The following is a 27,414-nucleotide window of genomic DNA, read 5'->3' on the forward strand; positions in this document are numbered from 1 at the left end:
CCCACCTCCTGATACCATTATGTTGGAGATTAGGATTTCAACCTGTAGATTTTGAGGGGACACAAGCATCTAGTCTACAGCAGGCCGCCTGCCTTGTTAACCTCTTTGGTAAGTTTTTTATAGAGTCCTTTTGAATTTCCAAGCATATTGTCTGTGTTCAGTACAGTTTCTGTTTGGGTGTCATATAAAGTATTTCTAAAGGTTGCTTAAAGTTGCTTCATTAGAAAAATTTCTGGGGCGCCTGGGTAACTCAGTGGGTTAAGCCTCCAACTCTTGGTTTCCACTCAGGTCACCATCTCACGGTTGTGAGATCGAGCCCCTCCTCGTGCTGGGCATGGAGCCTGCTTAAGATTCTCTCTTCCTCTCCCTTTGTCCCTTACCCCCCCTCAAAAATTTTTTTAAAATTCTACTTATTGCTCATAAAAGTACTGTAACATGGAATTCAAAATTTAAATAAAAACTACGCGGAATCCTGCTGCCCCAGTGATCAACTGTTTTGATTGTTCTTGTTGTTTGCCATTTTTTTAAAATAAACACTCAAATGCAGAAACACCCACACCCACACCCACACACAAATATACTTTTTATATAAGGTAGCCATGGCGTGCCTGGAATTTCCCTTCAACTGCCTTTAAAGGCAAAGTTCATTTATGACTCACGTTCATCAGGCAATCAGCAAAGGGATCAGATTCCCCCCTACATTCCAGAATCATAATGCCTGTTCCATTCTGCCACCTGTAATTACCTGAGTTAAGCTATGTTTAGAATGTGGTAGGAGAAGGAAGATCCCTATTCAAAATGCGCTTAATATTTTTTTAAGAGAATACATTAGAGCTAGAGAAACAACTATAATTTCGGCTTTTCCATCAATTATGAGGATTTTTCTCATAGTTTTCGTCTTTTCTTTATTTAGTATTTTGTTGTGTGCTACCGTGTGCTAGGTTCTTAATGGACTGTGTTCTCTCAGCAGGTACCACCTGTTCACACCCTGCTCGCTGCCCTTTGCTTGTCTTTACGGCTCAGCACGCGTCACCTCGTTCATGCCTTCTCTGATACCACCCCCCTGCATTCCCACCGACTGCACCTTGTTTACTTCCTTCGAGGCCCTTCATCCAGTTTGCTGCACATTTGCTGAGTTGCTTATTGAATGTCTCTTTCACTCTTCTGAGCTCTCCGAAGGAAGGGACTGAATCTATTTCCTTCACCGAGGTAAGGCCGTATGATATAAACGCAGCTGGGAGACAGGAGCGAAAATGCAGGGGGTGCTTGGGGACACCCCCTGAATTCTTCCTACATCTTGGGGGCTCTTGATTCCCAGGTAGCCATTCAACAGGGACCACTGTACGGAGCTCACGGGACCCATGAGAGAATATCCGTTCTATCATGGTTGCGCCTCAGGCTTTCCATTTGATCGCGTCGATCTGAAGATCGCAAACTCTGAAAATTTCTCACTAATGATATACAGATTAAGGACGATGCTACCATCTGTCTTTTGATTTAGTACTCCTTTGTAAGCTAAGTAGTGAAGAAATCAGATTCTGGTATTTTCTCATATTGAAATTTTATCCAACTTGAGGATCAGGAGAAAAAGTTTGCATTCGTGTAAGAAACATGCTGAATTTAGTTTCTAGGCAAATTGGAAGGGTGTGACATTGGTTTGAAATATTGAAAATGTATATATTAGGTAAATATATACATATAAATACATAATTATTAGATAAATCTTTCAATATTTATTGAAGTTCTATAAGAAATGTTTCTTCCACCAAAGTGGGATTTTTCCTTCATATATTTTTTTAATGTTTTTTATTTCTGAGAGAGAGAGAGAGACATACAGCATGAGCAGGGAAGGGGCAGAGAGGGAGACACAGAATCCGAAGTAGGCTCCAGGCTCTGAGCTGCCAGCACAGAGCCCAACTTGGGGCTTGAACCCGTGAACTGTGAGATCATGACCTGAGCCGAAGTCGGACGCTTAACCGACTGAGCCACCCAGGCGCCCCCTTCCTATAATATTTGATAATATTCTTTTTTATTTATTGTTTGTTGTTGCTTATTTTCACTCTCACTTTACTTGAAAGCCAAATAAAATGGATTTCAACTTACTTTTTATGTCTTTCTCTCTTCTCAGTACAGCTATACAAGTATATCTATGTAATATTGAGAACAAATCTCTTACTTTGGTTATGGTTTAGGGAAAATAGAAAATTTCTAATTAGTTAGATATGTCATTTAATGGTCGGATCGCCTACCATCGAGTTCTGTGTTTTTCCTTGCATGTGAAAAGTACAGTCAGTTTAATTATATCAGTGTTTATGATACCCGAGTCTGGGGACCACTTATTTGTAGCTTTCCATCAGAGATACCAGAGATGATTTTTTTCAGACTCCAGCTGGAAATGGGGTGTTAACTCCCAGTGCTCACAGTAATAAGTAGGTGTCATTTAACGAAAGAAATCATTAACGCTCAGCAGCCTTGACCTCTTTTTCCTCGGGAGTGACACAATAGATGTTGAGAGAACAGAAAGACAAAACTCTTAATTAGATGAAGTGAGTCAAGTGAGGTCAACTTTTAAATGGTTTTCGTCAGTAAACACGGTCATGGAACAAGAGAAATAGAGACCATATATGTAACGTGTGTCGGCTTACCAGCCACACACACAAAAAACCAACAAAAATCCCCCAAACTTGCCCTTCAAGGAAAAATCTTTAGACCCACCCTACTCTTGCACTGTCGAATCAATTAGGTAAAGAAGTGAATGGTGGGAGAGATCAGAATATGAGTATTCTTTTTGTTTTAATGTTTATTTTTTGAGAGAGAGCCAGTGCACACACATGGGGGGCGCGGGCACACAGAGAGGGGGACAGAGCAGAGGCTCTGAAGTGTGAGCTCTGTGAAGCAGCAAGCCCGATGCGGGCTCAGACTCCTAAGTTCGGGGCCTGAGCCAAAGTCGGGTGCTCAACTGACTGAGCCACCCCGGTGCCCCAGAATATATGAATATTCCTAAGCGTCAGTGGTCCAGTGTCTAAGTAGTAGTTATTTCAGAAAAAGTGACTCATTCTTTCTTCAGGTGCTGACTGTAAGCTACACTCTGATGTCTGTATGCCTTGCTTACATTTACAGCCTAAGAATCACTTGTAGAACCTTCTTAGAACTCTTTTTTTTGAAAACTCTTGGATTTCACAAGGCTTACTTTATTTTTTAAAAAATGTTTATTGATTTATTGTTTTGAGAGAGAACCAGCTGGGCGGGGAGCGGGCAGAGAGGGAGAGAGAAATCCCAAGCAGGCTCTGTGCTGTCTGCGTCAAGCCGGACCTGGGGCTCGAACATCACGAATGGTGAGATCATGCACGACCTGATCCGAAACCAAGAGTCAGACGTTAAACTGACTGAGCCACCCTGGCGCCCCTCCCAAGGCTAACTTTAAATCGAGATATAATACTTCCCTTCCGTAGGAGCACTTGTTAACAGCCGGTGTGTATTAGCAGTTGCAGAGATAAAGTGCATCATCACCCCCTGTGATTACGGCAGACAGTTTTCAGACAGCATTTCCTTAGTGGTTCTGTAGATTGCTTGTTGCACTTTCGTTCAATATACATGACACTAGTACTTTTTCTTGGGGAAAACCAATTCTAAAGTTCTTACATGTTTTATTGTGTAGGTGGTTTTATTTTCTTAAAAAGGTCCTCAGGTTAAAGAAAATTTTTTAAATGTTTATCTATTTTTGAGAGAGACAGAGCATGAGTGGAGGAAGGAGAGAGAGGGAGACACAGAATCCGAAGCAGGCTCCAGGCTCTGAGCTGTCCGCACAGAGCCCGAGGCGGGGCCTGAACTCACAAACCATGAGATCACGCCCTGAGCCAAAGTCCAAAGCTCAACCAGCTGCGCTACCCAGGTGCCCCTATTTTGTAGCTTTAATTATTTTGTGTTTAAAATAAGATAATAAGTATCTCTTTCCCCTCCCTACTTTCAACAGATTTGTATTTTGTAAACCTTTAATTGAATTTCCTTGGGGAAATATTCTGCATGGATAAAAAATAGATTAAAAATTTTTTTTTATTTGAGAGAGAGCGAGCGAGCGAGCGCACACAGGCTAGCAGTGGAAAAGGGCAGAGGGAGAGAGAGGGAGTATCTTAAGTGGGCCCCATGCTAAGCATGGAGCTCAATCCCACACCCTAGGATTATGACCTGGGCTGAAATCAAGAGTTGGATGCTCAATCAAAGGGGCCACCCAGGCGCCCCAAATAGATTTTTTAATATAAGAAAAATTCAATTAAGCTCAAACTAGAACTCCGTCTTTATTGCATCTTCACGGGTATTCTAAAATTGTGTTTTATACTTGCGAGAAACTCTCCTAAACATACTTTTTCTAATGCTGAATATAAAGACTACATTAGATCCTTTACCTGAAAAGACTCCCTAAAAAGCCTGAGGTTATTTAATGACTGTGGGCCCAGCAAATCATAAAGTGAGATCCTTCTCTTGCGATACAAACAAACTAAATCTACGCCGCGAGAGAGGTCACCGAAAGTCCCTCTGGTCTCCAGGGACATGTATCTTAAGAGCGATGCACTTAACTCCATATATAAAGTGAGGAACTGAGAAGAGCTTTTCCAATGCAGCCTTTCCCCACCACTGCTCTATATTTAGAGCGAACAGAGGCAGGAGTTTAACAAGATTACGGAACAGTTTTAAATTTAATGTTAACAATGCCTGTAACGCTACAGTATCACCGCTGTTACCATTTTCCATCTACCCGTTTGCATACTAGTGTTCTTATGGTGATCACAAAAGCCCGGTTGTGCCGTTGCGATCTGTTTATTTCCACGTTAGTAAACTTCTAAAGATAACAGATTTCGTGCCCTCTCTCTCTCTCTCTCTCGCTGGAGCGCCGCCGAGGACACGAGGCGCGGCCGACCCCGGTGGTGGTGCTGGTGGGGTTAGTGGGGGGGGGGGACCACGATTTAGCCAGAGGGCCGGCGGGCGAGGAGCGGAGGGGACAGAAGGTGAGGGCGGGGCGTCCGGCGGCCCCGAGGCCCCGCCCCCCCGGGCCCCGCCGCCGGAGCTCTCGTCCCCGGGCCCCGCCCCGGCCGGCCGCCATGTTGTTCCCTCGGCGCTGGACGTGAGCTGCCCGAGTCGGACCCGGGCGCCGCCGCCTCCCGCGCGCCCGTCCCCGGCTTTCCCTGCACGCGCCGGCCGGGAGCTTCCGGGCGTCCTCTGCGCGGCCACGAGGTGAGCGGAGCGCGGACGCCCCTCGGGGCTGGGCGGGGGCCGGGGGCGCCGGCGACACAGTCCAAGTTTGGGGGGGGGGAGCGTGCGCCCCGGCCTTCGGGCGGCTGGGGCGCGCGCTGAGCGGAGCCGCGGGGCCGTCGTCGGTCCCGGGACGGGGACGGCTGGGCTTTTTTGTTTTTTGTATTTTGTTTTTTTTGCCTCCTGGCTCCTACCGACTGACGCAGGAGCAAAGAGGAGTTCCCACACCCACACAAACCCGGGGAGAGGGACCCACACCCAAGCCCGGGGACACACGGAGAGACGCCCAAACATCTGGAAGACACGGGGACACACGCACATACCCACACACCCGGGGAAAGGGCGATCCACAGACACCCGGGACACACACACACACACAAACAGCCAGGGAGAGAGACACGTACACACGTACCCGGGCGGGGGCCCGGGGGGGGCGACAGAGAGGCGCAGACACAACCCGCGGGGAAACGCAGACACTCGGGAGACACACAGACCCGGCCGGGGAGGGAGACACGTACCCACGTACCCGCGGGGGAGGGAGAAGCGCGCGCACACAACCCGCGGGGAAACGCGCGCGCGCGCGGAGAAAGACGCCCAGTCCCCCGGGGGCGCATACAGAACGCCAGCCTTTGCCCCGATCCTTCGGGGACACCCACCCACACACCGCAGACCACGCAAACCAAACGATTTATGGAGACGAAGCAAAGGCGCTCGCACGGTTTGATTTGGCGACCCCCGCCGTGCCGCCTCGGTGACCATTTGCCCGGGTGTTAGGACCCCAGGGCGAGGGGGTTGGAATGTTTCTAAGGCCAGTTCTGGGGGCTGGAGGCAGTGTGGGGCCTTATCTGATGGCGACTCTGAGCTAAGGTTTCACCGGCCTGTTCCTTTCTTCCAACTTCGTACTTAACGTTACGGGGCGAGACGAGGATGTGAAGCGCTGGCCTGGCCGTCGCGGAGGTGTTAGTCGTCCATTTGTTGTTGGCTTTCTTTTTTAAGTGACGGGACATCCCGTGACCGCGGTTCTTTTGAGGAAAGACTTTTCTGCCAGTTTCCAAACTGTCATGTGACCACGGGCCTTTTTTCATAATATTTCAGCGACCTGAGAAAAATCAGGAGAATTTGATTGCCTTTTTCTTTCTTTCTTTCTTTTTTTTTTTTTTAGAGGAAAGAAAATGTTTTTACAGGTTTGTCTTTCTGCGTCTGGCCCCTTTGGGATGGAAAATCCCGAAGTTGGATGTGATCTCAAAACCTGTTCGGTGGAGCCAGACTGTAGAAGATGAAGGAAACCGAGAACTGTTCAGTCAGGGACTTTTAAGAAGGGTGTGCGTAGTTTCTCTTTCAGAAGCTCATGTTGAAATGATCATCACTCCTCGTCTGTAAGTCGCGGTTTCTTCTGTCGATTTCCAAAGTGAAGACCATGGTGTGACGGTTGCCGCTTTCAGTATTTCTGTGCAGGCACTGTAGCAAATTCCTCTTTATCCTCAAAACTTTCTGGCTTGGTGACTTGTTGTGGAGAGTGTTCCGATTTGGGGCTATTTTGGGTTCGTCATTTGTGAGGAGAGAGAGAGTGGACCCAAGGAAACTAAGGAGAACATGATTGGCCTCGACTGTCTTGGAAGCTGGGGACGTACTTCACTGCTCTTCCTGTTCTTCCTCGCGTGGCTTTTCCGTCTCTTCCTTCCCATACTTGCCACTCCTTCCACGGGGGCCCCAGTGCAGTGGAGGCCCAGAGCCAAGTTCCTTTGGTTCTAGAAGCTGATTTTTAGCCTCCCCTCGTTTCTTGCCGTTTCTCGGGCAGTCACTCTGGCACTGGGTGTTACGTGCGTATGAATCGTGTTCACACTTCATTTCATGGGATTCTCCCAACATTTCTGCCGTGCTAGCTCCGTTTTACTGATGGGGAATTTGCTGGGGGCGTAGGAGGGTTCGGTCTGTTTCCCCGGCCATGGTCACATAGGTGGTGAGAGGGCAGGGCTAGGATTCAGAGCAAGCCTTCGGGTGAGTTCTAACCCTTGTGTGGGGGGGGAGACATTTGACGGTGCCTGCAGGCATTTGTGGTCCTCCGCCCCCCCCCCCCACCCCCAACGGAGAGCAGCTGGCATCCAGTGGGAAGAGGCCCGGAGGCTGCCCAGTGTCCTACAGCCCTCGGCGACACGACAGTCTGGCCCCAACTGTCACTAGTGCCAGGGGTGAGGACCCCTGCTTTCCAGCAGTGTCTGTAACTCCGGGCTCACGTGTCAGCGTTTCTGTTGTTCTTCTAGTGCACTGTCATCTTCCTGTTGAGACCTCCTCGTCATTGTAAGAAAGAGCAGTGGGGAAACTGAGAACTTGGAGAGATTTTTCCCTTGACCAAGAGGCATAGTCATTCATTTGAAAGATGATGGAGCGAGCAAATAATTTTTTTTTAATAATTTTTTTAGTGTTTATTTTGTGTGTGAGAGAGAGAGAGAGAGATGGAGAGAGAATGAGCAGGGCAGCTGCAGTGGGAGGGAGACACAGAATCCGAAGCAGGCTCTTAGGCCCGGAGCGGTCGGCACAGAGCCTGAAGTGGGGCTCGAACCCACGAACCGTGAGATCATGCCCTGAGCCGGTGTCAGACACTTAATCGACTGAGCCACATGGGTGCCCCCCTCCGTTTTTGTTTTTTTTTTTTTTTTTTATAAAAAGTTTTTTTTTTCTTAAGTTTATTTTTGCGAGAGAGACAGCGAGCAGGGGAGGGGCAGAGAGAGAGAGAGAGAGAGAGAGAGAGAGAGAGAGAATCTCAAGCAGGCTCCGCACTGTCATCACAGAACCCAATGTGGGGCTCAAACTCACAACCTTAGTCGAAACCAAGAGTTGGACACCTAACCGACTGAGGCACCCAGGCGCCCCAACCCTCCCCCGCACCCCCTTTTTTTTTAATGTTTACTTATTTATTTTGAAAGAGCTAGGGGCGCCTGGGTGGCTTAGTCGGTTAAGCGTCCGACTTTCGCTTAGGTCATGATCTCGCGGTTCGTGGGTTCGGGCCCCGCGTCGGGCTCTGTGCTGACTGCCAGCTCAGAGCCTGGAGCCTGTTTCAGTCTGTGACTCCCTCTCTCTCTGACCCTCCCCTGCTCACGCTGTCTCTCTCTCTCTCTCTTAGCAATAAATAAAACATTAAAAAAAAAAGAGAGAGAGAGAGAGCTCACCAATGCCACGGGGGCATGGCAGGAAGAGAGACAATCCGAGGCAGGTCCATGCTCTAGCTCACCCTGGGCTCTATCTAACCGCCAGATCATGACCTGAGCTGTTATCAAGAGTCAGACGCTTAACCAACTGAGCCACCCAGGCACCCCGTGAGCAAAGAATTTCTGATAACAGAATCTTTTTCTTTTTAAGGCAAAAGTGTCAAAAAGGACTTGCGACCCATTCCGAGCTGTTGAAATAGACCGAGGGGTTAGCTTCCGGTATTACTGCAATTGTTGGTGAACAGTCTGTTGGACACTGATAGAAGGTGCTGGAGACATGAAGAGCTGTAGGCAGCCCCCAACTCAGCGGAGCTTACAGGCCAATCACAGGCGTAAGAGCGGATGCTGCCTTTGTTCTAGAACATAGTTTATTGCCTGGGCTCCTTGTTATGCCGAGAGACACAGAGCATCCAACCGAGAGCACTGAAGTCAAATTCAGGGAGTCTTTATTACCGGCCGGGAGCGCACAGAGTTAACACAGAACTCTCCAAATGTGCGGCCCCGAGTCCAAGGACTCAGGGCTTTTTATGATGAGCAAGCAGGCAAGCGGGCAGCATGGAAGCAGAATTGAGCGGTTATTGTAAAAAGGCTACAAAGTGGTAAAGAGGGCGGCCCTTATGCTGGTGTGTAGGACAACATTTGTCATTCTGAAGGTGAGGTGTGGGGCCGTAGGGGGGGTCTCAAAGGATAGTTACTACCTCAAGGACAGAGTATGCCAGCCCTGTCATAAATAACCGTGAACAGGGACCATTAACCCTTATCCTTCAGTTGTTTGGTGGTTTTTTCCTTGCACCTGAGGCTAGTTATGTAACCCTCTAAGTGTAGACCCAGAAGGTAAAACTCTGGGTCAAGATGGAAGAACTGAGGCTGAATTCATGTGCAGCACTCCTCAGGGTCAGGGGCAAGGTGTCAGTAACACACCCACACGTTAGGTGCCTGTAGGGCATTTATCGTGGGTGCACTTATGTGAAACGGGGCAGAGTTGGTGTGTTTTTGATAGCTTTTTTTAGGTTGACCACGTGTGACTATTTACAAGCATCAAATCGAGAAGCCATTCTTGTTGAGCATAAAATTCCGCCTTAGCCTCAGTGGACAATAGTTATACGTGCCTTTTTATCATTGAAATCGAGAAATATATGATGAGGTTTTTAAAAACAGCTTTTGCATCGTTTTCTTTCTGGTGTCATCCAGCCATTTTCACCGTACGTGTCTAAGGCCGGGCCCTGCAGTGTAGGTGGATTTTGGAGGTGGATGTAGCTGTCAGGTGAACCTCGGGGGTAAGTGATCGAGAGGAGGAGTGGAATGGGTCGGGCTCTCTTTTTGGGAATTACCGCGAGAGTGTCACTCACGTGGTCCGGTCCGCACGGATCTCGGATCTCGTGCGCGTCGCTTTGCCTTGGACCCCTGCTGGCGAACCCTGCCTGCGAACCGGAGCTGTCTCCGGTGGGGTGGAGGGGTGCTGCGTCGTGCCCCTAAAAGTGGTTGCTGTCAACACGGGCTCTGTCTCTCCTCGTCGCGGGGGCCTTATTCTGGGAAGGATCCGGAGGAATCGGTGCAGGAGGAACGTCCGCTGGCTTCCGACGAGCCTTGCTCGCTCCGGAGTTGGCTTGCTGCTCTGCCCGAGCTAGGTCACCACGTGCCCTTCCCTGTAAAATGAGATGCTTGTGCTTTATAATCTCTGTGAGATTATAGGACACCGAGCGGAGACCTCACGTTATCGGCTTCCAGGTAGTTCGCTTCCGGCAGTTTGCTAGTTAAGCAGCAGGAGGAAGTAAGGCAAATGCAGGCGCGCGTGTGTGAGAGCTGCGTCTCGCTTGCAAGCCAGCGAGGTAATAAATTGGTTAGGCAAACCCGAGGCCCGGAAAACAGGGCTTGTGACTAAGTAGGTCATCAGGAGAGAACATTTATTTGGGATTTGGGGGGTGGGGTGTGAAGTCATAAGATGCCTCCGGGAGTTTGGAAAGCTGTGTTGCCAACGTAAGGTCAGGCTACCTGGGGGAGGGGGTCTGGGGGACGGGGCCCATGTGAGGAGGCAGAGGCCTGACTGCCTTTTGCTGGCAGGGGTGAGGCCCCGGGGTAGGCCCAGAGAAATCTCTGTTTCCCAGAGTGAATCTTGATAGTGTACGTGTTGTGAACGTTGGGCCCTGGGTGTGTCCACGTTCTGTATTCTTCCATTGCTGTTAGCTAATTTGTAGCCGTGGTGGACCCAGGGTTTAGGATGCTGTTGCTTTGGGGCGCCTGGGTGACTCGGTCGGTTAAGTGTCTGACTTCAGCTCAGGTCGTGGTCGCGCAGTCTGTGAGGTCAAGCCCCACATTGGGCTCTGCTGACAGCTCAGAGCCTGGAGCCTGCTTCGGATTCTGTGTCTGCCTCTCTCTCTCTGCCCCTCCCCCACTCATACTCTGTCTCTCTTGCTCTCAAACATAAATAAAAACACACAAAAAATTTTTAGAATGCTGTTGCTTGTCACGAACATAGAGAGGACAGCCAGAAGTAAAGGAACATAAGGATGGCGGCCACGCGACAAAGATGGCTTCGGGTTTTAAAAGAAACAGAACTGAAGCAGGCGTCCGAGGCTTCACATCCTGGCCTCGGCGAAGCCGGCTCATTTCAGGGTGGCGAGTCTGGGCACAGACTCCACTTTTCTCTACGGCCCAATGCCTGACAAGTCCATGCTATTGTTTGACCCCGCGGCCGGAGAACCGGTGTGTGGAACAACTTGACGTATGCGTTCCGTGGCCGCATTCATCATCCAAGTGTGGAGGCTGGCAGAGCGGTGCGAGCCAACAAGCTGAACCGGCGGCTCAGCGAAAACTCACCTCTTTCAGTCCCAAGTTCTTGTGAATTGGACCTGGTCTGTGGGTACAGAGTCCAAGGTAGTTTTCAGAACGTAGTTTTCCGAAGAGTGGTTGTATCATCTGTGCTACAGAAGCCTGAAAAGAGCGTTACAGAGTTCCCTTTCCAGAACTCGCTGGGTAGAACTCTTAGAGGAGCACCGACGACTTAACAGGTTGAGAAAAGTCCGACCTCGCTGGGCTGCCTTGTGCAGCCAGGCGACAGCTATGGCCTGTGCAGTTTCACACACGTGTATTTCTTTTTTTTTTTTTTTAATGTTTTTATTTCTGAGAGAGAGAGAGACCGAGAGAGACACGGCGTGAGCAGGGGAGGGTCAGAGAGAGAGGCAGACATAATCTGAAACAGGCTCCAGGCTCCGAGCTGTGAGCATAGAGCCTGACACTGGGCTTGAACCCACAAACCGCGAGATCATGACCTGAGGTGCCCAGGTGCCCCTGAGTTCTAGTATTCTTATAAAAAATTTCATAAATGATTGTTTTGGAGCAAACAGATGCCACCCTCATGTCCTGTTCCACATTAATATTTAAGCAGTACTTGAATTTTATCACACCAGCCCTGGAAAATCCCGCTTTGCAAAGATAGTGTCATCGACGGGAATGTGGTCTGATCTAACATGGAAACCGTGAACTCCCTTGGATGCCGGTTTGTGTGGTGCCGTATAGACGCCCAGCTCCTCTGTGGTTCCTTTAGAAATTGAAAAGAGCCTGCCCTGGGGTGCCTGGATGGCTCAGTCGGTTGAGCTCCGACTCCGGCTCAGGTCACAATCTCCACAGCTCGTGGGGTCGAGCCCCGCGTCGGGCTCTGTGCTGACAGCTCAGAGCCTGAAGCCTGTCTTCAGATTCTGTGTCTCCCTCTCTTTGCCCCTCTCATGTGCATGCTCGGTCTTTCTCTGTCTCTCAATAATAAAAACGTTAAAAAAAAAAAAAAAAAGCCTGCCCTGCCCGTCGCCTATGTGAAGTAGTGCCCCTTGGCCCTCCCTCTCTTGTTGTCCGTCCGCCTTCATCCCCATTTTCCGCTGGCCACGCTGCTCCAGTGGCGAAGGGAGCCGCCAGGTACGGCGCGGGTGGCCTTTCAGGAGAAAGCCTGTGGGCCAGCCCGGCCCGTCCGTCTGCGGAAGTGTCCGGAGCCGCCGGTGTGCTGCTCGCGGCCTGGTGCCTCTCAGAGTCTGCCCTGGAATGGGCTTTCTCCTTGCTGGATGCTTCTCCCGGAGTTGGGGTTCCTCGTCTCTTCAGTTTGTCATTGACTGGAACATTTTTCCATCTCAACTTCATCTACAGTTGTTCCCTCTTGTCCTTTTGGGGTTTGTATGTTTTCTAGATGTTTTCTGTCATTTGATGGGTGTGAAGGGAGCATGTTCAGGTAGACTGGGGGAGGTTATTTAATCTTTGTGAAGTTGTGTTTATTGATACATAAAACATTGATTTAAAAAAATCAACTTGTAGGTGATCTGAAGGCGCTGTACACCAGGTACCTAGTAGATATTCGGTAAATAGTGGTGGCTGACGATATTATGGTCGGAGCGTTTGTTATTTGAGCAAACAAGACAAGGGCAGGAGGGAGGGAAGTAGACACCTTCTTGTGTCCGTGAACGGATAAGACAGAAGAAGGAGGCAGTTTTCGAAATGGTGGAAATAATTAGCTTGCTTTTGTATATGTTGAATTGGAACTGCCATCAGAGTACCAGGTGAACACGTTATAAAAGGGGCTGCCGAGGAGAGGGGGAGGGTGGATGTGGACTTCAGGAATCACTGGGTGTTATATCCTGGGAAGAGGTAAGGGCTTAGCTACTTTAGAGCTACTTTAAGAGCTTGTTAGGAGAGGGAGCCATCTAAGCTGGAGAAAGCTAAGGGGAGTTTTATGGACCATTAAATAGGAAGTATTTTCAAGGTCACTGCCAGGCTGTTTAGACCTTCTAGAGGCAGTCACGGAGTCCTGGTGAGCACTACTTGCGGGTCCCCCCTGTGCCTCCAGCTAGAGCTGTGATACTTCCTAAGGCCCTTTCCCACTTGGGCCTCTGTTCCCTTGTTTGTTGAAAACAAATGTCATGAGGGCCCTTTGAGATTTTACGTCACGTACATCCGGACAAATGGCTACATCGAAGAGAATTCACTGTTTACTAGGGCTTCCCGTGGGAACGCTGGCCAACCTTGAAGGTGTTTTCTGGAAGCGTACACAGCCAGTTCCTAAGAGAAGCACTTTTCTCTTGGCTTTAGGGCTGTGTGTACCGTAGGGCGTTTAGAGGAGGACCGAGGAGAAGCCCTTGGAGTGGCATTTAGGTGGTGGCACTCACGGGGTAGAGGAGTTGGGAGCCAGTGTGGGGGGAGCGGAGTCGACGGGTGATCGGGCATGGGGGTGAATCAGGTAGCGACGGCAGAGTAAGTTTGGGCTCGGGAAGCTTTTCGTAAGCGAGGTCCGCCTCACCACCTTGGTCGGGGCAAGCTGAGGCCCCGTTGATGGAGAAGCGGGATGAAGTGAACTTTCCCGAAAGCCACCTGCAGTGCTCTTCCGTTTCTTCTTTTGACCTGGTAACAAGTTCCCCGCAGAATGGGAGCCTCCAGTCTAGCTGAGCCCTGCGTGCCAGACGCGTGTCTGTCCTCCCGAAACACATCTCGGGAGATCCCCACTCCTCTGACTTCATTTCTCAGCAGCCAGGAAGGTCTGCTTTGCTGTGGCTTCACGTCTCGTGGGCAGCGTTTGTGTACTGACTTCGCTGGGCGTCCGGGCAAGCTGGCCGGCCCTTGTCCTTTGCTGCTCCAGGGGAAAGGCCCCGGGGTTCTTCCCTGACTCAAGGAGGCAGGATCGGTGTTCTCTTAAGTCTCAGCAGATCATTGCGGGTCCTGTTTAATTTGTGTTTTGCCGCTTTAATGCATTTTCCTGACTTGCGTATTTAAGCTCATTTCTTTCACAGTGCAGTCCCCTTCCTGAAATACCTAGCCGGAGTTTCCAGTATTTCTATCTTGCGCCCTTTATCAATTTCTTTGTCTTTGAATTCTGTCCCTCACAGTGCAACCTTTAACTATCCCTACTTATTTCTTAATATGTTATTAAGCATTTTAAGTGCCTTTCACAGGTGAATGTCTTATTCCGGGTAGATTTATCCGTGTTCCTTTTAAGGACCTCATTAAACAGAACAGAGAACAAAAGAGTATCCTCACTTCCAGGATTAGCAGGTTCCCATGAGTAAATCTGTTCACTGAACTGTCACAGTTCATGGTCAGAGTGTAATATTAATAAAGTCTCACAGGTGAGGGGGGCATGGGGAAATAGCAGTGCCAAGTAAAGATGAAAGTCTGGAGGGTGTTATGAATTACACAAATGGATCACACGTGATATACAAATGATGTAGGGGTGTCTGGCCGGCTCAGTCAGTAGAGAGTGTGACTCTTGATCTCAGGGTTGTGAATTTATGCCCCACACTGAGGGTAGAGTTGACCTTAAAAAGAAATATGTGTGTGTGTCTGTCTGTCTGTCGATACACACACACACACACACACACACACAATGTATAGGCACACACAAATGATCTGGACCTGTATTGATCATTCCAGATCCCTTTAAGAATCCGATGGGACCTGGGGCGCCTGGGTGGCTCAGTCGGTTAAGCGTCCAGCTTCAGCTCAGGTCATGATCTCACGGTTCGTGGGTTCGAGCCCCGCCTTGGCATCCGTGCTGACAGCCAGCTCAGAGCCTGGAGCCTGTTTCGGATTCTGTATCTCCCTCTCTCTCTGACCCTCCCCTGTTCAGGCTGTCTCTCTCTCTCAGAAGTAAATAAAACATTTTAAAAAAATTACAAAAAAAAAAAAAAAAAAAGAATCAGATGGGACCCTTTGTACCCCTTCCGGACAAAAGCTGAAGCACAGGCTTCCCTCCATCACGTGTCATTCTAGGAGGTGCGTTTTCCCCCTGCAGCTCCTCCGTGGGCTCCCAGTTAAGCATTCTATACCCACACTGTCCAGTACTCATGTAGCAATTTCAGTTTAAACTAATTAAAAGTAAATAAAATGAAAAGTTCAGTTCCTCAGACCGGTCCCATTTCACGTGCCCAGGAGCCGTGTGTGCTTAATGATTACCCGAGTAGACCCGTCATTGTGGAAAGTTATGTCCCGTCGCGGTGCTCGGTGTTCTCAGGGTGGTTTAAGAGACTTAGTTCCTTAACCTCTCTTTCCCCTTCACTTTCTCCACCACTCTTTTTTTTTTTTTTTTTTAACAAATAGTTTATTGTCAAGTTAGTTTCCACATAACACCCAGTGCTCATCCCCACAAGTGCCCTCCTCCGTGCCCCTCCCCCCTCCCCCCCCATCCATCAGTCCTCAGTTTTTGTCAGCATTCAAGAGTCTCTCGTGGTTTGCCTCTCTCCCTTTCTCCCACCATTTCCCCCTTCTTCTCCCCCTTGTTCCTCCGTCAGGTTCCTCCTAATCCTCCTGTACGTGCAAACATATGATATTTGTCCTTCTCTGCCTGACTTATTTCGCTCAGCATAACACCCTCAAGGTCCATCCATGTTGCTACGCATGGCCAGATTTCATTGTTTCTCATTGCCATGTAGTATTCCATGGTATAGATAAACCACATCTTCTTGATCCATTCGTCCGTGGATGGACACTTAGGCTCTTTCCATGTTTTAGCTATTGTCTCCACCACTCTTAATGATTAGTTTGTATACCTACCTACAGGGGTGCCTTCTTTTAAACAAAATTTTGAGTATATATTTCTGAAAAGTTTGATTAGAGGACTTACCTTCCGAAAAGAGCACTTCTTGAAACGAGTTCATTAAACAGGGTGTGCTGCTCTGGCATCGCCATAGTGTCCTCTGCTATACAGTTTTTCCCTTCTCGCTTTCTCTGTGCTCAGTGGCCGACTGGATACTCTGTTGCATTTGGGCAAGTTACGCCTCCCAGTTGGTCTCTTCCCGCTGGCATTTTGCTTAATTCTCCTGTGTGTGTGTGTGTGTGTGTGTGTGTGTGTGTGTACACCTCTTGCTGTGGAGAGAGCGTCCCTAGACTGGTGACGTCCCTGGCTGGCTTCTTGCTCACGCGTTTCAGTAAGGCGACCCAAGAAGACTGGGAACGGAGTTGATTAGGCTGTTAGGGAGACACCCGACATTAAAGCCCGGGGGATGGTACAGCCCGCGGCGACCGGAGGAGTCCTTCAGAGAGTATCCATCCCTGCTTTTGTTTCCTGGGTCGGTTCCTTTGGCCTCAGAATAAGCGGTACGGGTCTAACTGGGACGTTCCGGGTTAGTGCACAAGGAGTGTGTGATTTTTGAGGGGAAAAAATGTTCCTAACTTTGAACCAAGAGTGATAAATTCAATTTAAGTGTTTGGAAGTGAGGACCAGTCAAGGGGTTACAGAGCACGTGTGCTGTGGTCCAAATGTGACATTCTGAGAAGAGCACAAGCCGGGCCTACTCTCCCTCTGGCCGCGCGCTGGCGGGACGCTGGCCTTACTGTCCAGCACCCTGTCGCAGTCAGAAGCACTCACTTTCTTTTTTTTTTTTTTTTAGTTTTTTTTTTTAATGTTTTATTTATTTCTAGGAGACAGAGAGAGAGAAAGATAGCGTGAGCAGGGGAGGGTCAGAGAGAGAGGGAGTCACAGGCTGAAACAGGCTACAGGCTCCGAGCTGGCAGTCAGCACAGAGCCCGACGCGGGGCTCGAACCCACGAACCGCAGGATCATGACCCAAGCGAAAGTCGGACGCTTAACCGACTAAGCCACCCAGGCGCCCCGAGAAGCACTCAATTTCAAGCGGCGGTTTTGTTACACTTGCGAGTAAGACTCAGTTCTTTGGTCCCTTTCCACACAGCGTAACAGACTCCAAAAATAGAATGGGGGAAGAACGGATTGAATAGAGAAACAAAGAGCTATAAGCGTGGAAAGTACAAATAGAAGAATAAGAATAGAGTGACGAGAATAGAGGAGGAAGTCATTTACTCTGTGTTCTCGGTTTTGCCTTTGTTTGCGGTCTCACCGTATGTGAGGTTCTGTACAAGGCGCTGCAGAAGCAAGAGAGGTGCTGGGTGTCCCTCCCAGGGAGCCGAGGTGGTGGTTAGGAAAGAGACAGGGACACACCTGACCGTGGTCAGGGCCTGAGTGAGCGACAGCTGTCGTCAGGTGGAGACGACCGCGAGCGCGGAGAAGAGAACCAGCGGGCTCCTTGTGTGAGGTGACCTGAAGGAAGCGTGCGGGACTAGGGTCTTCGGAGCCGTCCAGGGTCCCGGCGTAGGGAGGGGACTCCCAGGCCCGCCAGGGGCGGCCGCAGGGCCTGGACTCTGAATGCCTGCGAGGGGCGTGGGGACGGTGACTTGTAGGGGTGCAGCCGGGACGTGCTTGTAAGTGAGGTTGGATGGCGCTGTGAATGCCATGCTCAAAACCTTTATTTAATAAAAAATAATGAGGAAATAAATGGGGTTAGTTATCTGTTAAGAATGGAGGCAGATCTCTAAACAATAAAAAAAAAAAAAAAAGCCTGCCTTTACTCCGTACAAGCGTTCTCCCTGGAGATGCGTCCGCCCCCCGCGCTCGCACCCGGCCCCCCGCGCTGTCGTGTAGGCCGAGGCTTTGGAAACCAGAGTGGGGATGGGACGGGCCAGAGAAAACGGTACTGCCAGTAAATTGTCCGTAAACAACTGCTAGGGGAGATAAAGACACAGCCGAAAAATGGGAAAAACGGTGTTGGAAAAAGAAAAGGGCTGACATACAAAGCGCTCTTTTTATCTTTAGTGTTGAGGTCTCTTCTGAAAACACGGTTCATTTTCTTTCTTGCCAGTGACCTACTTCTCTTTCCCATTCAGACTGATGCGTGCTGTGTACACCGTGTGTTGGTGCCACTACATGGTAGTGTAGTCGTAAGGTACCTATTGTGTGTCTAACTGGTTTATTTAAAAGGACACTGCTGAAGTGACAAGGAGATCATTTGTGGCTTTGCATAAATCTAATTTTAGGGCCTTAGTGCTAACTCTTAGGCCATATACCTATTATAGTCTTTTTTTTCTTCCAAATTTTTATTTAAATTCTAGTAAGTTACCTAATTTAAAAAAATTTTTTTAATGGTTACTCATTTTTGAGAGAAAGACACAGAGCGCTAGCCGGGGAGAGGCAGAGAGAGAGGGAGACCCAGAATTGGAAGCAGGCTCCAGGCTCTGAGCTGTCAGCATAGGGCCTGATGCGGGCTTGAACTCACGAACCGTGAGATCATGACCTGAGCTAAACAAAGTCAGATGCTCAACTTACTGAGCCATCCAGGTGCCCCAGTTAACTCTTCTTTAGATATAACTCATGTAGCAGAAAACTCACCCTTTTAATGTACACAATTCAATGGTTTTTAGTGTATTCACAAAGTTGTGCAACTATAACCACTAATTCCAGAATATCCCCCCCCCCCCGAAAAAAAAAGAATCCCCGTACCGTTAGCAATGACTCCCCGTTTACCTCTCCACTCCCATTTCCTGGAACCACGTATCTGCTTTCTGTCCATGGATTTACCCGTTCTGAATATTACATATAAATGGAATTATGTAATGTGTGGCCTTTTGTGTCTGGCTTCTTTCACTTAAAATGTTTTTGAGGTTCATCCACGTTGTATGTATCAGTACTTCGTTTTTATGGCTGACGAATCTTCCATTGTATGAATATGCCACATTTTATTATCCATTCAGCTGATGGACGTGTGAGTAGTTTCCACTTTTTGGCTATTACGAATAATGCTACCGTAAACATTCCTGTACAGGTTTTTGTGTGGACTGTGTTTCCATTTTGCTGGCTCACATGGTAACTTTATGTTTGGCTTAAAAATTTTTTTTTAATGTTCATTTATTTTTGAGAAAGAGAGAGGCAGATTTCGAGCAGTGGAGGGGCAGAGAGAGAGGGAGACACAGCGTCCGAAGCAGGCTCCAGGCTCCGCGCTGTCAGCACAGAGCCTGACGCAGGGCTCGAACTCACGAACCAGGAGATCATGACCTGAGCCAAAGTTGGACGCTCAACTGATGGAGCCACCCAGGTGCCCTGCTTCATGTTTGGCTTTTGGAGGAACTGCCGGTCTGTCTCCCGTTATTGCACGTTTGACATCCCCCCAGCAGTGTGTGAGGGTTCCCGTTCCTCCACATCCTCACCAGCACTTGCTCTTGTCTGTCTGTCTGTCTGTCTGTCTGGGGTAGCTGTCCGGGTGGTGTGAAGCACTGTCTCACTGTAGTTTTGATTTGCATTTCCCTGCTGACTGATGAGGTGGACCATTTGCTCATTAAAAAAAAAAAAAAAAATTTTTTTTCGATGAGTTTTAAGAGTTCTTTATATATTCTGGATTCAAGTCCCTTATAAGGTACATGGTTTGCAAATATTTCCTCCCGTTCTGTGGGTTGTCTTCACTTTCTGGATAATGTCCTTTAAAGCACAAAAATGTTTAATTTTGAGGGGCACCTGGGTGGCTCAGTCAGTTAAGCGTCCGACTCTCCATCTCAGTTCAGGTCTTGATCTCAAGCTTGTGAGTTCGAGCCCTGTTTTGGGCTCCACGCTGGTCATAAAGCCTACTTTAAAAAATAAAAATAAAAAGCTTTAATTTTTATGAAGTTCAGTTTATCTTTTTTCCTTTTGTTTCTTGTGTTCTTTGTGTCATCGAGTTAATTTAAAAAAATTTTTTTAATGTTTTATTTACTTCTGAGAGAGAGACAGCGTGAGCAGGGGAGGGGCAGAGAGAGAGGGAGACACAGCATCTGAAGCAGGCACCAGACTCCAAGCTGTCAGCACAGAGCCTGATGCGGGGCCTGATCCCACAAACCGTGAGATGGTGACCTGAGCCACCCGGGCACCCAGGTTCACTTGGTTTTGTGCCGCTCTTGAAATAAAGCAGGCAGTGGAAAGACCCTTAGCATTGCACCTGCTTATTTTCCTTCCTTCTGCACCCGCTGACCGGGACACCCTCGGAAGTAAATGCACGGGCAGCGGAACCTAATGGGTGAGGTGACGGGCTTTGGAATAAGTCGGCTGCGTTGAGGTCTCCCGCCTCACCCTCTCCTAGCTGTGTGCCGTCAAGCAAGGTGGCCGACCTCTCTGAGTCAGGGTCCTCATCTGCGGCATAGGGGTAGGGAGACACTTGGGGAGAGTGGATGCAGTGAAGCAGAGCGAGTGGCTGACGGGGCTCGGTCTGTGGTAGCTGTCGTACTTGTTGTCGTTATTGTATCTTTAACCCCAGATGTCAACGTTTATTCGTCAATTGCATTCATAAGTTAGGAGCTGGTGTATGTAGGTTCCACAGAGATGCCCTGTGCTTAAAAGGGGGGGGGGGGCGCATAAAACTTGCGGTTTAGATCAAGAGAGGCCGCTAGGCTAGCCCAGCCTTGCATAATCCGCCGCCGCGATCCCTTCACGGGGAGTTTGGTGTCTGGGGCTCGCACCGTTGGGCTTCTGCGTCACCCTCTTGCCGGGCCTGCCCGCGTCACCTGCTGAGATTTGACTTGACAGGTGGTCCTGAAAGAAACAGCCATTCCTCAAAACCGCCTGTGAAGACTTCTCCGTGTGTTCGTTCCACAGAAACTTCCTGCGCTTCTGTCGCGAGCCTGACGCTGTGGTGAAACGCCTTTCCCTGTTGTCCACGTCCCAGTGACTCTTGCCAGCGGCCCTAGGAGGTAGGTGCTGTCGTGACCGTTGTCGTGGCCAATGTCCGGCGAGCTGCAGGAGGACACGGCTTGGCCCGGGCTCTGCGCTCCTGGCCTCTGTCCCAGGAACCGTTCTCCGTTCCGACGCTGGGCTAGGATTCTGTCGCGGGAAAGTTTGCCCCTCTGCCTTGGCCGCCCGGAAGCTTCTGGACACAGCGCTGCCTTAGCCGTAGCCCAGCACTGCCCGTGTCCCATCGGTGCGCCTCCCTCTCGACACCGTTCTTTTTTCCTTCTTTGCATTAGCTTTATTTAATCCTTTGGAACGGCAGGGTTGTTCTAAGCCCCTCAGAATTTGGGCAAGTTTTGAAGAATGAGTGAAATATTTTACATTTTTATCCTAATAAAATTTTACAGTTGTCTGAGTGTGAAACTTTGAAAAGAAGGGTGGGCAGGCGAAACACTTGGTGAAAAAATGATGATTGAAGTGTAGTATTTCATTCTAGGATATTTTTTAGGCCGAGAAAGGTCATGGACAGCTTTTAGGTGTGGTTTTCTTTTCCTTTTACTTCATTTATTTTAGGATGTAGGCTCCTTTAAAAGAAATTTTTTTTTTTTTACGTTTGTTTATTTTGTAGAGAGAGAGAGAGAGACAGAGTGCGAGCAGGGAGGGGTAAAGAGAGAGGGAGACACAGAATCCGAAGCAGGCTCTGAGCTGTCAGCCCGGAGCCCAACGCGGGGCTCAGACACACAGACTATGAGATCATGACCTGAGCCAAAGTCAGACACCTAAGCAGCTGACCCACCCAGGCGCCCTGCACTGGTTTTCCTTTTAAATGAAAACTCTGGGTGCTAATACAAGCCAGATATTTATTCACATTTTAGTTTTTGTTTTCACTTTTAAAACTATGAAAGCAAATTGAAAGTGCATTGCTAAGGTGAGCTTTCTAATTTTTTCTTTGCAGATAATGATGCTGCTTGAACTGAACAATTAAGGTAATATTTATGACCGATGTAATATGCTTTTTTTATTCAGGTTTCTTTATCCAATTTAGCTGAATTGTTAAAGTCATGTTTTAACCTTGGTGAGGATTATTACTACTGCCCTGGGGCAGTCATCCCAAGCTGGGGAGTACAAACGACTTCACGTTCGTTAGAAGGTGAGTTCTGGAATAGCATAACCGTATGCCTTTATGCATTCGGCTTATACTGAAGTTTCAAAGCATTTTACTGTTTTTGGAAAAGCAAAAGGGAACCTTGTTACTGTCTGTGGGCCGGTGCTGGTTATGTTCGTGTGCGGATTGCCCGACGCCAGCTTTTGTTGGATCCAGTGGGAAAGAAGATAGTTAGTGGTTACCTGTATCACCATGTGTGCTTGTACACAGCTCTGCAGGGAAAATCAGAGAGACGGTTGTATACGTCTTAGCAGCCTCACAAATAGGATGCCCAGCAGGCCCCAGATTACATGTGGGAAATGAACAGAACTGTACCCTACTTCCTGGTGCACGGGTCTAGCATACCCCAGATTTGTTTAATCGGAAAAATGGCACAAACTAGGAGATCCTACGTCATTACGAAAAAAGAAAAGAACCATGTCAGAGTATCCTGATAACACTGTAAACAGCAAATCTCAAGGAATTCCTAAGTCTTCATTTGGTAGATCCGGGCAGCCAGTCGCCGGGGTGGAGGTTGTCACATTGCACGCTCTGGTTTATAATTGGACGTGGGGACCCTAACCGCTCCATGCCGGGCAGTGCAGCTTTGTGTCCGGTACTCAGACGCCGGGACGAATGGTCTGTTGGGATCACGCACACCTCTTACACCCTCATAGCCCAGCGTGGGACTTTGGTGTTCGCGGATCTTGAAAATCGTGCGAAAGGAACAGCCTCAGGATGGGGGCCGCCAGGGGAAGGCCCCTGGTGTCGGTGTCGGTGTCGGTGAGCGCGGTGAGGGGGTGACGTGGGGCAGGACGGCCGCGGAGGCAGCGGTGCGGGGCCAGGCCCAGAGCAGGGGTGGACCCGGCAGCCGGGCACGTGGCATCGGGGCTCCGTCCCACCTGACCACGCGCTTCCAAGGGACCCGAGCCGAGGAAGGCGAGCCGGGCCGCCAGGCCGGGGTCCGGAGAACCGCTGACCGACGTTAAGCGTGGGGCGTCAGGCCGGCGCTTTCCCCGGGTCGGAGTAGCCGGGGTGCCTTTTTGGTTTTGTTAGTCTTTTTCCGATAAATGGGAATCGTCGGGGCAGGACTGCAAAGAATTAGACCGGGGGGCGCGTCCCACACGGTTCCCTGCGTGAGGCGAGGGAGGGCCTGTTTCGGTTCCTCTCTGGCCCGCGCCTCGCCGGGCCGTTGCGCGGAGCGACCCCCGGAAGCGAGAAACGTCCCCACGAGGCACGTACTTCGATTGCCTCACGGTTTCGTTGGCCGGTTTAAATTGTGCCAGCTGCGGTGGTGGCTAGTAGCAACATCAGTGGGCCGGCCGGAGGGGCCGGTTGCCACAGGTTTTACCAGACTAGTGCAACATGCAGTTGGAAACGCAGAATTCTTACACGTTACAGGAAGTGTTGAATTTCATAATACTGGCTCATGTTTGCATGTAACCAGGAGAGCGCCAGATGGTGTTTACTGCAGTGATTTTGCAAATTCATCCTGGTCAAGTTAACCATTCCTGTTCATGTCTTCGTTACCTTCCCAAAGAGGGATTCACAGTATCCGCTTTCATGTTAAAGTTCAGGACCATTTTTGCTCCAGAACTGCGCTGGCCACTACAGTCATTGCCTCTTTAAATGTGGCTATTCAATTCAGTTACAACTTAAAAATAATTAAAAATCGGGGCGCCTGGGTGGCTCAGTCGGTTAGGCGTCCAACTTTGGCTCAGGTCATGATCTCATGGTTCGTGGGTTCAAGCCCCGCGTCGGGCTCTGTGCTGACAGCTCAGAGCCTGGAGCCTGCTTCAGACTGACTGACTCTCACTCTCTCTCTCTCCTTCCTCACCCCTCTCTCCCCTTCCCTCACTCCCCCCCTTGAAAAATAAACAAACATTAAAAAAAATTTTTTTAATAAAAACATTAACATCGAGTTCTCATTCCCTTCGGCCACATGTCACGTGCTCAGTGGCCACATGTGGCTGGTGGCTGCCATAATACTGGATGGTGCAGATGGAAGAAGATTTTGGTAGTGCTGCTTCAAAGCTCGTCTTCTTTTACAAATTTTAATATACTTAAAAGCCATGGGGCTCCTGGGAGTGGCTCAGTTGGTTGAGAGTCGGACTTTGGCTCAGGTCACAATCCCGCGGTTTGTGGGTTCGAGCCCCACATTGGGTGAGCTCGAGCCCCGTTTCTCTCCCTGTCTCTCTCTGCCTTCGTGGGATTCTCTCTTTCTCCCGCCTTCCCTCCCTCTTTCTCTGCCTCTCCCTCACTTGCTCCCTCTCTTTCTCTCTCCAAAGAAAAATTCTATTGCTGCAGGGGCGCCTGGGTGGCTCGGTCAATTAAGCATCCAAGTCTTCGTTTCTAAGTTCATGATCTTACAGTTTTGTGAGCTCGGGCCCTACGTCAGGCTCTTGGCTGGCAGTGAGGAGCCTGCTAGGGATTCCCTCTTTGTCCCTCTCTCTGCCCTTCTCCTACTTGCATTCTCTCTCTCAAAGTAAAAAACTTTTAAAAAAGTCCCACTGACGTAAATTTCAGCCAACTCCGGACAGCGTCCCTGATGAAGAGAATGGGGTCCGTTTACTCCGTCGTTGGCCTGGTTTTGTCCACGGCCGGATCAGCCGGCTCCTGTCTCTGCTTTCCTGGTCACGCACGGGCTCCTGCGGTGATAGAGCGGGGAGAGAGAAGTGGGGGTCAGCGAGCGAAGCCCTGGCACGGGACGAGAGCCGGTGGCAGAGCTGTCGCCATGCCAGCCAAGGGCTGTTTGAAGTTGTTACAGGCACCTGCCTGCTCCGGTCGCCTCCTGCCTCTGACGGATAGGGGCAGGGCTTGTCGTGAGGACGCGGGGCGGGGGGCGGGGGGGAGCCAGGCCTTGGGCGGAGGGCTGGCGCTGAGTGCCCGCCGCGCTCCGCTGTGCCCTGAGGGGGAGGGCACGAGTGCGCCCGCCCCGCTGCCTCCGGGAACAGCGGTGGGGAGGTGCCTGGCACGCGCTCACCTGCCCAGTACGGCCGCCCTGGCCCCGGGCCGCTCTCCGCGCCGAAGGAGCGGGGCCGCCGCGTGCCGGTCCCGGGGCCCGCGGGGGGCAGCCGGGCGGTGTGAAGGGACATAACGGTGCCTTCTTCTTTTCCAGGGTTCTGAGGTCTGAGAGTGACAATGGCGGGAAAGTCGTCGCTTTTTAAAGTGATTCTCCTCGGAGATGGCGGAGTGGGGAAGAGCTCGCTGATGAACAGATACGTGACCAACAAATTTGACACCCAGCTTTTCCATACCATAGGTGTGGAATTTTTAAATAAAGATCTGGAGGTGGATGGACATTTTGTTACCATGCAGATTTGGGACACGGCCGGCCAGGAGCGGTTCAGAAGCCTGAGGACGCCCTTTTACAGGGGTTCTGACTGTTGCCTGCTCACTTTCAGTGTCGACGATTCTCAGAGCTTCCAGAACTTGAGTAACTGGAAGAAAGAATTCATCTATTACGCAGACGTGAAAGAGCCCGAAAGCTTTCCCTTTGTGATCTTGGGTAACAAGATTGATGTCAGCGAACGGCAGGTGTCCGCGGAGGAAGCCCAGGCCTGGTGCAAGGACAACGGCGACTATCCTTACTTTGAAACGAGTGCAAAAGATGCCACCAACGTCGCGGCGGCCTTCGAGGAGGCAGTTCGAAGAGTGCTCGCCAGCGAGGATCGGTCGGATCACCTGATCCAGACGGACACCGTCAGCCTGCACCGGAAGCCCAAGGCCAGCCCGGCCTGCTGCTGACCGCTCGAGAGGCCGTCCCCCGCGCCTGCGCACAGCAGCAACGGAGAGTCCACTTCTACAATTAACCGTGTTGCTGCTTCGTTAGTGGGTGGGAGGAGGGGTGCATCCGCTCTGGAAGAATCCGTGTCCCCGGTAGTGGCACCTTACATCTGTAATCGGTAATGGTTGTCTAATAACGTTTAATTTAAACATGTAAGTTACAGAGCTAATAAATGAGATGATCAAGACTTTAATAATGATTAAAACAAAACACTTGAATATTCTAGAAGTTACTGGTTTTTTGTTCCCCTGGGAAAATGGAGAACTACTTTTTATATGTGCATATTTTTATGTCATTAGCCGTCAATTCCTGGTTGAGGGAAAACTATTCCCTGAAGCGATAATGTTAAATATTAAAGATTAAAATTGAATGCATTTTCCGTCGCAGTTATTTGATCACTTCTTCTCTTTAAAATCGCTGAGGTGTTCCTATGCTTTTTAAAAATTTTAAGTCCAAGTCAGTTCACATCTAGCATGGCAGCGGTCCACTGTTCACGTTCGCCTTCTCCATGTCGGAACTGAAGTTGGCGGGCCACACGTGTGACCCCCACCCCCACCCCCCGGCCCAGAAGCCCACTTTAGGACTCTTGGAGGAAATCCTAAGGATTGTGCTTTGTGTGAGGGTACGCGCAGCTGGCTGTGTTGGGTCACGCGTTCGGTGCCCTCTCTAGCAGCGAACGTTGCTCTGGGATTGGCTTTCCGGGAGGTTTTGCATCCTCGGACTTCCTGAGCGAGCAGCTCGAGGTCTTCCTGGGTAAAGTTCACGTGCTGTGCCATGTGTGTCCCTGCCGTCCCCCAGAGGCCCACTAATCCGCTGGGGGGCATCGAAGGGCCTGCCGGGGCGGGGTCATCATGCCCTACTCCTCGGGAGCCACTGAAAGAGGGTATCCTCATCATTCAGTAAGCTGAAGTTTTGAAAGTCTATTTCCTAACAGTTTGGTTATTGGCAAAACAGTTTAACATTTTGAATTTGGGCAGATAGTTTTCTCAGGTTAGAGAGAGTTGCAGTTTCTTTATTTACAAAAAAGATGCCCCCCCCCGCCCCGGGGTGCCCAGGTGGCCCAATCGGTTAAGCGCCTCGACTTGGGCTCAGGTCATGGGCTGAAGAACTCAGGGTTCATGAGTTAAAACCCCGCATCGGGCTCTGTGCTGACAGCTCGGCGCCTGGAGCCTGCTCTGGATCCTGTGTCCCCTCTCTCTGCCCCTCCCCTGCTCACGCTCTGGCTCTCTCAAAAATAAACATTAAAAAGAAATAGGAATCCACCATTAATAAATTGGTGTATATATTCTCTTCCCCTTTTTTTCCTCTAGGGGAATTGGGTTTTTTTTTTCAGTTAAAAGTGTACCCGTTGTTTTGTGATTTGCTGTTTTCTCTCCATATATGTGGACATATTTCCATTATAGTGTATCTACCTCATTTATCAGCTGTACAGATGTTTAAGTTCATTCAAACCATTCTCTATTGATAGATACCTAGTATCTGTCACTATCACTTGTTCAGCAGGGGGTGTTAGGAGTAAGTTTTTTCGTTCATTTTGTTAAAGATTTTATTTTTCAGTAGTCTCTACACCCAATGTGGGGCT

The 27,414-nt window shown here is 49.7% G+C and overlaps 1 protein-coding gene across 6 annotated transcripts; it reads left to right on the plus strand.

Moving 5' to 3' along the window:
- Positions 1 to 26: 26 nt before the first annotated feature.
- On the plus strand, positions 27 to 26,206 carry RAB9A (RAB9A, member RAS oncogene family). Of its 6 annotated transcripts, none has more exons than XM_039233896.1 (5): positions 27 to 108; positions 968 to 1,209; positions 20,830 to 20,924; positions 21,928 to 22,051; positions 25,164 to 26,206. In XM_039233896.1, the coding sequence occupies exon 5, from the start codon at positions 25,187 to 25,189 to the stop codon at positions 25,790 to 25,792; it is 606 nt and encodes a 201-aa protein (XP_039089827.1). In that variant the 5' UTR covers positions 27 to 108; positions 968 to 1,209; positions 20,830 to 20,924; positions 21,928 to 22,051; positions 25,164 to 25,186; the 3' UTR covers positions 25,793 to 26,206. The 6 variants fall into 6 exon arrangements, with proteins under 6 accessions (XP_039089827.1, XP_039089830.1, XP_039089828.1 ...); XM_039233897.1 differs by having other exon boundaries at positions 30 to 108; positions 971 to 1,209; XM_039233895.1 differs by lacking the exons at positions 27 to 108; positions 968 to 1,209; positions 21,928 to 22,051 and adding exons at positions 5,081 to 5,229; positions 21,857 to 21,887.
- The last annotated feature ends 1,208 nt before the right edge of the window (positions 26,207 to 27,414 follow it).

Source organism: Hyaena hyaena, unplaced genomic scaffold (assembly GCF_003009895.1).
Source record: "Hyaena hyaena isolate Hyena2069 unplaced genomic scaffold, ASM300989v1 scaffold_80, whole genome shotgun sequence".
In the NCBI taxonomy this organism is placed as follows: Eukaryota; Metazoa; Chordata; class Mammalia; order Carnivora; family Hyaenidae; genus Hyaena; species Hyaena hyaena.